At 40.5% G+C, this 10668-nt stretch overlaps 1 protein-coding gene across 4 annotated transcripts in view; it reads right to left on the bottom strand.

Moving 5' to 3' along the window:
* Bmpr1a (bone morphogenetic protein receptor type 1A) overlaps nucleotides 1-10668 on the bottom strand; it is a 90292-nt gene continuing 79624 nt past the window's right edge. For all 4 annotated transcript variants that reach the window (XM_040747699.1, XM_040747700.1, XM_040747698.1 and 1 more), the window contains 3 exons: nucleotides 5066-5241; nucleotides 3991-4121; nucleotides 1-3907 (listed from right to left, as the gene is read on the bottom strand). In XM_040747699.1, the coding sequence (XP_040603633.1) occupies nucleotides 3782-3907; nucleotides 3991-4121; nucleotides 5066-5241 (433 nt within the window). In that variant the 3' untranslated portion in view covers nucleotides 1-3781. The remainder of the gene's footprint in view (nucleotides 3908-3990; nucleotides 4122-5065; nucleotides 5242-10668) is intronic.

Raw genomic sequence — 10668 nt, 5'->3', positions numbered from 1 at the left:
TGTCTGTCAATAAAACGGAGTAGTTTATTTGCTTTATTCTTTCTTGTTTCCCAAAAGTTCTGTCATAAATACACATTTTTATAACCAGGAAACAATGTTTTATTTTTTTATAGAAGGAAAAAACTCCCCTCACTATAGTAGGTTCATTATCTCTACATAAAGGCAAAAACATATGGCCACTTACCTAGCCATGTTCCGTGCTGGGTTTCTGGAAGCTGAAAAGCATGTTCAGGAACGTATATATGTACACTGACTTACTTATTATAGAATCTCAACAAACGACTTCTGATACACAATAAATCCAAGAACAGCATCACAAAACACATCACTGAAGTATACTAAAATAAGGTTATTTACTGAAAAATGATACATTGGACATAATCTGTATATAGAACAAAGCAATTAATGGTAAACTTAATAAGGCACCTTTTAAATCAGATGCTGTACAAAATACATTTAGTGTGTTACATATCAAAGATGAATCCATATTTTTGGTGTTTTACAATTGCATAATAAAAATGCTTCCTTTAACCTGTCAATGCCTTATATACAGTTTCCCTAAGCTATAATATTTTCATTTTATACAATATATATACTACACTTTAGCTTTTAAGTGGGAAGAACAAAGGTCACTAAAGAGCTTAAATAAAATTCCACTGAAAGAGTACAGAGTACAACCTAAAATTATAGGGTTATGTCTAATTCTTTGCAAAAGGCATATTCATAAGCTTTCCTTATGGGATGATCCTTCCTGTGGATTCACACACTGCACCAGAGGAACAAGTTCTGAGGAGAGCAAACTGTCACTGCTTAATATCTGACCAGTCAACTTCTGTTATTACCAAAAGGGCTGCATAGCCTTCCTTTCTACATGAATTACACTTCTGTTGAAATTATCTTAGACATCTGGGACATTTAAAAACAATACATATCTGAAAAACAAGTGTTTCACTAAGGAAATCTGCCCTGGAATAGACTACTCAATATCCAACTTGATCTTGGGCCAAACCAGAGATGCATGGTTCTTGGAAAATTACTGTCTTTTTATTCTAAACAAGAAAAACATCTAAGAAGAAAAAAATATTGACTATCACTAGAGTGAGTGAATAAAAACCAGCACATTTCAGGACAACAGCTGATAAAAGCTCTGTCACTTTATAGGATTAGGAGCGTTTCTGGATAACGTAACATGCTGACTGAAGTATCTTTTATTACAATATTTCCAGAGAAATAGGTTCTAATTTTATATTCAGTGCTGTAGAAGCCTCAGAGAATCAAGCCGGGCAAATCTTAATGTGCCCCGTACCCCAGCAACTCCCGACCATACAAACCACTCATGACATCTTCCTGGATCATTTGGCATTTATTTAGGTAGTTTGGGTTTTGGCTTTTATATTTTAATGTTTTAAAGGGATGGCTGACACTAGCCATATTTTGTAAACCCTAGATTCAAAGTGGAATCAGGTTTTTACAAGTAATTAATACACAATACTTTCTTTTACCAGTCGGTTGTATTATTTTTTAAGTTACATTTGTGTTTGAATATGTGGAGTGCATGATGTGTGTTGGGGGTTGTGCCACAGAGCATGTGGATGTCAGAAGACAATCATGGGGTAGTTGGTTCTCTCCTTTCACAGAGATTAAAGTGCGGTTGGCAGGCTTGGCAGCAAGTGCCTTTACCCACTGAGCCCTCTCATTGGCCCTAAGGGCTAACATTTAAATATTTCACTTAACTGAAATTCAAATTTTAAAGTAAGAGGGAAGAGAGGAAAAAACAAGTTTAATGCAACTTTAGATTCTAGGATTCCAAATAAAGAATATAGCAGCATTTTCCTTTTAAATGTTACTATTTCTAATGAAAGGCAGCTTGGGAAGGCAGCAACTGGAGTACTCACTGTCTGCCCTACCATTAACTCCTGATAGCCCTTTTTCTTCAGACCAAGCTCATCAGAACAATCATTACAGTGGCCTCCATACACCATTCAAGCACGTCTAAGAACGAAGCCTGCCATTCTTCAGGTTTATCATCAAGATGATAAACCCTTTTTAAGACTTAAGTTTATTCAGGCAAAAATATATCCAGGTTAAATTGGCTTAGGTAACTCAGATATCCTATGTGTTCTCAGGTTTTGGTTACACTAGATGAAACTCATTAAACAAAATAGTCAAAACAAGTCTCAAATTTATAGAATAGGATGTGTAGGTATTACATTAAGTTTAGTTATAAATGAGTAGATGGACAGCCTCCCATTTAATTTAAAGCATTTGACTATATTAAAATACAATCACCTTTAATTCATGTTTCATCCAAAGAGACAATGCCACTTGATCCATTTATGGCTTGCTCAGAATAAACATTTAAATAGTAGGACACCAGCATGTAAGTTTGAACCAGAACTGTTCTTTGAGATAACAAGGCCACTATAAAAACCAGATCATTTTATTTAATAATAGCTGCTCAGTGTAAATATGGGTAGTGACCAGATACTGGGCACTTCTGATTCTTTATCTTCACAAGTTAGGGACCAGAAACGGTAAAACCAAATTTCAAAATATTTAGGTATCTAAAATACATTCACCAGTTACTGACAAATTTACATTAGCTGACATCCTTCATAAAAGAAGTATGAGGCGATATCTTAATAAAGTTTTTGACTGAAGTTTTTAAATGCATGAATTCTGAAATTCATACGTAGTTCTACTTTGAAACATTTCCCCCACTAAAGATCAGATGTAAGATCCATGTGAGCTGTTTTGTATAGAATTAAGTATGTGTGTATGTACGTATGTATATATGTAAAATATGGCTGTAAAGATGGTTATGTAAGTCTTAAAAATAAAAGCACATTACACATGATAAACAACTTCCCTTTTAAGAGGCACTGAGAGCAAAGACTTCAGAATTTGATCACAGACATGCATGTCGTTATCAGACACAGTAAGGCTGACTCCAGAAAGAGGCATTTTTCTTTCAAAGTATGGCTCAAAGCAGTGAGTTTCAACTCTGGACAGGTGTTTCATTAAAAAAAAAATTACCAAAAAAGAAGCCAGAATGGTGATAGAAGGAAAACAGTCCAAATTTATGGACACTTTAAACTGATTTGGCCTTTACAACTATTACGTTAAAAATAAAGTTGATGGAGGAGTTACTACAGTTACAAGGTAGATGACTTTTATGATATTGGCGATTGTTGATCAGATATTGCATGTTTAAACCACCAGCCACAAAACCCTCCTGAGCAACCATACATTCTTTTCTTCTAAGCCCACGGCAGCAGAGGAATCCTAGTGTGCACATCAAAGGCACGGTGCACCACCACGAACCAGGCAGTATCCCAAAGAGATCATAATCTACAGGCTGTTCACAAAGACAAACGGATGCTTCCTCTTACAGAAGGAAATGTCTCTCTCCATGTCTGCTGAGCTCATCAGTTCTCTCAAGGCTTTCACAGAAAGCAACACTTTATGGACAGGACACTGGGTATCCAGAGTTAGACCAGAGGCTTCTTACAAGATTGGAGTCTTGATGCAGTTCATAAAAACAGAAACACATAACAGGGCATCAAAACTACATTTAAAACAAAGCTACCCGTCCATGTAAAGAATGGCGTGTTTGGAGTCCCAATCTTGTATTCTGCAGAGTACTGAAGGGTTCACTGTTAGCAGCCCGTGAAGATGTGGCGGGAAAGTCTGAAAAGCCGACATCCTATTCCATGCTAATCACCCCTTTTCTCGGGTGAAGCTATTGCAGCCTAGATTCTCCCTCACAATGGTTTAACTGTCAAATCTTTACATCCTGGGATTCAACCATTTTTGCAAGTGTCTTCTTGATTCTCAAAGCTGTGAGTCTGGAGGCTGGATTATGGGCCCAGCATTCTGACATCAGCTTCAAAACTGCTCGAAGACACTAAAGAGAAACGTAAAGACAGTGTGGTGAGCAGAGTAACATGGCATTCACTGAGCACCGCACAGGGTTTGCCTGCAACTTACTTCATCACTGTTCCAGCGGTTGGACACGACTGGCCGCAAGCGTTTGACACACACAACCTCACGCATATCTTCATAGGATGGATCACTAGGCACCATGTTGTAATATGGTAATTGATATTCCTCCACTATTCCTGTAGGGGGCGAGAAGGCACAAACAGGGTAGGTCAATACACAGCACCTCTCACTGAACTACGGAACTAACAACAGATTTGTATATAAACAAGAAATATGTCCTGGATGGTTCGCTTTAACAAATACATGTTTTTCTATTATTTATGACCTGTTATTTTCCTGGCTTCTGACAGGGTGACAGTCTGTCAACAACGATACATTGTTTCCTTTGGGGGTAGGGCACTTGAGATCTGAGACAAGAGGACTGTGATTCAAAGCCAACCTGGGTTACAAGTAATGAAACTCTTAAACACACACACACACACACACACACACACACACACACACACACACACACACAAAGGGAAGGAGAAAGGAGATTTTCTTGAAATTTTTAGTGTAATATCTATTTACTTGTTTGTTCCTACTAGTGAACGTCTTTATTACTCTCTAGTGCAAGAGAGTCTGACCATTACCTGTGACAAGCTCATAAAGTAGGCCCACTACTGTTCTCATTGAAAGGGTAACCCTTGCCTCTTGTCTGGGACCCTGAATGGTGAGTCATTCTCAATAGAGGACGTCGCCTCTCAGGGGTTAGTAGTTCACAGACTAACTTCACGGTAAACTCTGATAACCTTCAGATGAGAGAGACTGAGCTTCTTTGGATGACAATGCCATGCAGTCACAGATGACTGAGGAGGAGCTAAACGCGTGTGAGAATAAATATACTAGGGAGGGATACTGGAGCATCTCAGCTCTTTCCTCTTGGATGACTGTAAGGCATTTTTACATTGAAACATGTGAGTAGTCAAGACAACTTTGTGCGAGACTTAGGGTAATTCTAGGGAAACCACAGGACCTGAGAGCGGTCCTAGGAAACCCTGACAGGTGACATATAAGTTAGGTATTACTTTTTAAATGACAGGTAAACAAACATAATCAAAACCACTATTCAAACTCCTACCTCCTGTAATACAACGACGAGCCATCTCCCAAATGATTAAGCCAAAACTATAGATGTCAGCCATGATGTAGGGCTGGAAATGGTTTTTATTCAGGCTTTCGTCAAGCACTTCTGGAGCCATGTAGCGCTTGGTGCCCACTCTGGTGTTCAATGGTATGTCAACTTCATTCGTATCACTAAGGCAGGAGGAAGACCATGGTCATACTGAGGGCCAACAATAGCTCAATCTGTACATTTTTATAAATATTTTTCTATCCAAATTCCTATATTCTTTACCACAAATCCTTGGGGTCAGATGTATTAGGAAATTTAGGACCTTTATATACTTTACATGCTGCATATTATATAACATCCCTAGCAGGGTCTGGAACAGTTATTCTAAGCCTTGGTACCATGCCTGCCACAAATCACTAACTCTGACTTTTGCACACTAAGCTGGATTAACACAAGTACCTTTCATAAATTTGGCCAAGGATCTATCACCAAGGAAGTTCTGCATTTCTCAAAAGGTCTACGGGGTGGCACAGCTGGTACAGTGCTTGTTTGGCTAGTGTACAGGAGACCCTCAGTCCCATCCCCTGCACCACATAAACACAGCACAGTGATCCAGGTCTATAATCCTAACACTAAGCACCAATGAGGTAGGAGCGGGATGATCAAAAATTCAAGGTCATCCTTGGCTAAATAGTTGGCTCCAGCCCAGCTTGGCTACATGTGATCCTGTCTTAAGAAAAAGAAAAAACGCAGTATTTTATGAAAAAGGACAGATAGTTACATCTGTAAATTGAATATGAAAATATAGGAGGAATTGTTTATTGTTACCATTTTTATACAATGAGCTTAGCATTTCCCCCCCCTTTTGAGACAGGGTTTCTCTGTATAGCCCTGGCTTTGCTGGAACTCACTTTGTAGACCAGGCTGGCCTCAAACTCAGAGATCCACCTGCCTCTGCCTCCCGAGTGCTGGGGTTACAGGCATGCGCCACCACTGCCTGGCTTATATAAGCTCAGCATATAAATACAGAATTATATTTTATTTTTCATGGATCCAATCTATTTAGTTATAAATAAGTAAAGTGATATCTATATAATAGTCATTCAGCAATAAATGATTTATTAGCTTTCTGGGTTTTGAAATGAATTTTAAACTTGAAGGTGTGATGCTTTGTTACTTGTACTCCTAAGTCTGGGAGGTCCTGGAAACTATTTTCCCTGGAGACTGACACAAAGAATTGTATGTGTTATGAAACGCCTGTGGTGGTTACTCTTTACTGTCATCTTGACTAGATTTGGAAGCTACTTTCTGATTATAGGTGCAGCTATATGAGCAGCTACCTCACATTCCCACCATGACGCTTTCTCCTTTCATAATGGACTACAACCTGAAAACATGAACAAAACAATTCTTAGTTTTTTGTTTTTGTTTTTGTTTTTTTTTCGAGACAGGGTTTCTCTGTATTGCTTTGGAGGTTGTCCTGGAACGCACCCTGTAGACCAGGCTGGCCTCAAACTCACAGAGATCCACCTGCCTCTGCCTCCCAAGTGCTGGGATTAAAAGTGTGCGCCACCAACGCCCCAAAACAATTCTTTCTTTCCTTAAAGTTGCTTTTGTTGGGCTTGCGCCATAGCTCAGCCATTAAAGGTTAAAGACAAAGTTGCTGTTGCCATTTCTTGTCACATCAACACAAAACATGGCATATGAAGTTGGTTCTCAAGGACAGGCCCGGTGGGTAAGAATACTTGTTCTATGTACCCCCAGTAACGTCACTGCTATGGCAGAGAAATGAGACTTTCTCTGGGACTGCGCGACACCAGCCTAGCTTCAGGATTAGTAACGGGCATCTAAGAGCACAATGCTGAAGGTGCTCCTCTGGCTTCTGCCGTGGGAAACGTGGCAGTGTGACTGATATGCCTGCAGCAGGGACTCATGGGAGGGATGTGGGAGAGCTTGTGTTTGCAGGCTGGAGAAGCCTGTGAGGGTTGAGAGCAGAACTTACGGGGCCACTCTGATAGGAGTCCGGAAGACCAGAGCCCTGAGTGAAGTGCAGAAAGTGAAGTTCGTGATGCTGTGGGGACAAGGACTCTACTGAGAGCCAGGCAAGAGACTACTTATGCTTTCCTTGGGAAGAGTAGGGCTGAGATCTTCCTAGGTCCTGAAACACTCACGCAAGGATGAATTAAAAACAATGAAGTACGGGCTGGAGAGACAGCTCAGCTGCTAAAAGCATGCTGCTTTTTCAGAGGACCTGAGGTTAGGCCCAGCTTCAGGAGGTTTGATGCCCTCTTCTGGCCTCTGCCGGAACTGTATGCATGTGATACATAGCTATCCACACATGCAAAATATCCATACACATAAAAGTAAAAAACTAAATCTGGGTGTGGTGACACACACTTTAATCCCAGCACTAGGGAGGCGAAGGCAGGCAGATCTGAGTACGAGGCCAGCCTGGTCTACAGAGTCAATTCTAGGATAGCCAGAGCTACACAGAGAAACCCTGACTCAAAAAACAACTACTGCCCCAACAATGAACTCATTTTTCTTTAAATATCCATTTTATTTGTGTTCGTGTGTTCACATGTGCTATGTGAGTACAGGTCTCTGCAGATGGCAGAGAGGGCAGTGGATTCCCTGGAGCTCCAGCTATAGGTGATTGTGGGTCTCATATGGGCGCTAGAAACAACAGTAAGTGTTCTTAACTACTGAGTCATCTCTCTAAGCCCACGAACTAAGTTCCATAGCAGAGGACACCTGAAGACAGCATGACAAGCTGTGGCATGGGTCATTCTTTCTTGTGTTGCGAGTGGGCACATGTGTGGAGGTCAGAGGACAATTGCAGGAGTGAGTTCTTCCTTCACCACTTGGATTCCAGGGACAGACCACTGCAGCCTTTACCCACTCAGCCATGCCACTGGACCGTACTCATTTTCTCAAAGGACTATAAAATTATTGGCTACTGTTCACCATTATATACAATAAAGTTAGTAATATGAAGTTAGGTAACATTCCAATACTTCCAAACTATATTCCTGACTTCTGCTGAACAAATACAAACACACAAAAAGGTAGAACCTAATCAGGCAGTGGTGGCGCATGCCTTTAATCCCAGCACTCAGGAAGCAGAGGCAGGCGGATCTCTGTGAGTTCGAGGACAGCCTCCAAAGCCACAGAGGAACCCTGTCTCGGGGAAAAAAAAAAGGTAGAACCTATATAGAAAGAATGAATTAGGTTAAAAAAAAAAGCATATAGGTCAATAATTTACACTGCAATAAATATTTTGCTCACTCACTTATGGCAGCCAAGTCCTAACCTGCCAACATGCCTAATTATATGATTACATTTTCATGAAGCACCTTTACTATTCCACAAGTCCTAACCTTTAGTGCACTGACCTGAACTCTGTGAAGGACTGACTCACTGAAGTCTGGCTTGGGTCAATTCAGTAAATCCAGCCTAGTTTCTCTAAGACAGGGAGCTACTGACAATGGTAAAATTCTGTCTTTCACAGATTGTGCAAAATAAGTCATTATATACATGACACTATATATTTATGAATATACTATATTATATAATCATGAATTTAAAATTTCCCAACCAAAACTTGCAATTAACTATTAAATACAGTTAACTATTAACTACAGAATCATCTAATGAGAAAAGTATGGTTTCAGGAAAAATTTTTATTTAACTGTACTCCAAAATGATCCTATAGAGAAGAACCTTCTCAGTTTGAGTGCCAAGGCACAGGCAGGCCACTGAGTACAGCTGTGGCAGAAAGGGGCCAGGCGCACTAAGTAAAGAGAGCAGAAGAATTCGCTGGAGTCACCATGTGGTTCAGCAAACACAGAAATACAAGTCACATGGCCATGGAGACTTTATCAAGGTTCTTCAAAAGAATACGCAGTAGGGTTGAATTCCCTAAAATAAGAGATCTGGGAAGTTGGAGATTCTAGAACTATGAATGTCTACTGAAGAAAAGCTGCAAGTATGGAATAGAGCCAGCCTAAGAGAGAGGGGCTACATTTACTGCAGGCAGAAAAACAGGATGGATGCTGCTATCCAAGTTCACTGGGGCCCAAACGATGCCATCACAAGCACCAGGCACCAGATGTGGAGTTGCAGGGCCAAGCGGTTGTTTTCAGGTTTCAGTCTTGCTTTGGTCTAGTTTCCTTGCTACGGGTGTATTCTTTCCTTTTGGAATGGAAATGTTTATTCTGTGACATAGTATATTGGAAATATCTACCTTAATTTTGTTCTCATAAAGGGCTCTCAGTTAAGGCATTGTTCCAAGTGTATGAGAATGTCTGACTTTGAGCTTTTGTTATTGTTGCTGCTTTGTTTATATGGGTGTGTGTGTGTGTGTGTGTGTGTGTGTGTTTTAACTCAAGGTATCTCTATTATGTACCTCTGGCTGTCCTGGAACTCACTATGTAGACCAGGCTGACCTCAAACTCAGAGAATTCACATGCTCTGCCTCCCGAGTGCTGGGATTAGAGGTGTATACCATCACACTTTGCACTGAACCTGGCTTTAAGCAACATTAGAACTATTAAGGCTTTAGGGACTCTTACAAAGAGCTAAATCCATTTTGTCTGAATACCATGAGGTAACTCATGAATGTTGATAATCAAGGGTGGAATATTATGACTTAAATGTCATGAGTCTGGGTGTCAAGTTGGCACGAAGCAGACCTGTGGTGCTTAGCTGTCTGTGTGGATGGATTTGGGATCTTACATTTAAGACACACAATTTTGGTGTGTCTTTTCAGTTATTCCTAGAGGTGTCAGTAAGGAGGATGACCTAACCTGATGTAGGCAGCACCAGCTGGAGCCCAGACGGAAAAACAAGGGGAAACTCAAAGCAATCCAAGCCTCTGCTTTTGACCTCACGCATTGGCACGAGCCACTGTAGGCTCCTGTCACTGCGTTCTCCCTGCCATGATGGACTCACGGAACCCTTAAACCACCAGCCACATTAAGCCTTTTCTTCCTTAAGTTGCTTTTGGTCAGGTATTTCATCTTGGCAAATAGAAAAAAAATAACACAACATCTGATGAATACTTAAGCCAACAAATAACATACTGATGCTTGCTTCAGCAGCACATATACTAAAACTGGAACAAAACAGAGAAGGTTAGCATGGCCTTCAATGAGTACTACCTGCCCCCCAAAAGTCACATGCCTTTAATTCCAGCACTGGTTGAGGCCAGTAGATCTCTGTGAATTCAAGGTCAGCCTGGTCCACAAAGAGTTTCAGACCAGCCAGAGTGACATAGTGAGCCCCTGCCTCAAAATAAACAATAACAAAAACTCATTTATTATTATTATTCAGATGCATGAATGTGTGGCTGCATGAGTTTATGTGCACCAAATACAGGTGTCCACGGAGGCCAGAGCCCCTGATCTGGAGTTATAGGTTGTTGAGATTGGAGCTATAGGTAGCTGTGTTAGGAAGCAAACTTAGGTCCTTGCAAGCATAGTAGTGCTAAGTCATCTCTTGTCCCTCAAACAGCATTTTTATTTTATGGCCTTAAATGAATTCTGAAATGTGAAGTAACTATTCCATTCTGAAACTACATTATAATATATTGTAGCTGCTTCCGCAGT

This window comes from Mesocricetus auratus, unplaced genomic scaffold (genome assembly GCF_017639785.1).
Source record: "Mesocricetus auratus isolate SY011 unplaced genomic scaffold, BCM_Maur_2.0 Super-Scaffold_100006, whole genome shotgun sequence".
NCBI classification, from domain to species: Eukaryota; Metazoa; Chordata; class Mammalia; order Rodentia; family Cricetidae; genus Mesocricetus; species Mesocricetus auratus.
The sequence above is the reverse complement of the archived record's forward strand: the minus strand, read 5'-3'. Positions and strand labels throughout refer to the sequence as shown.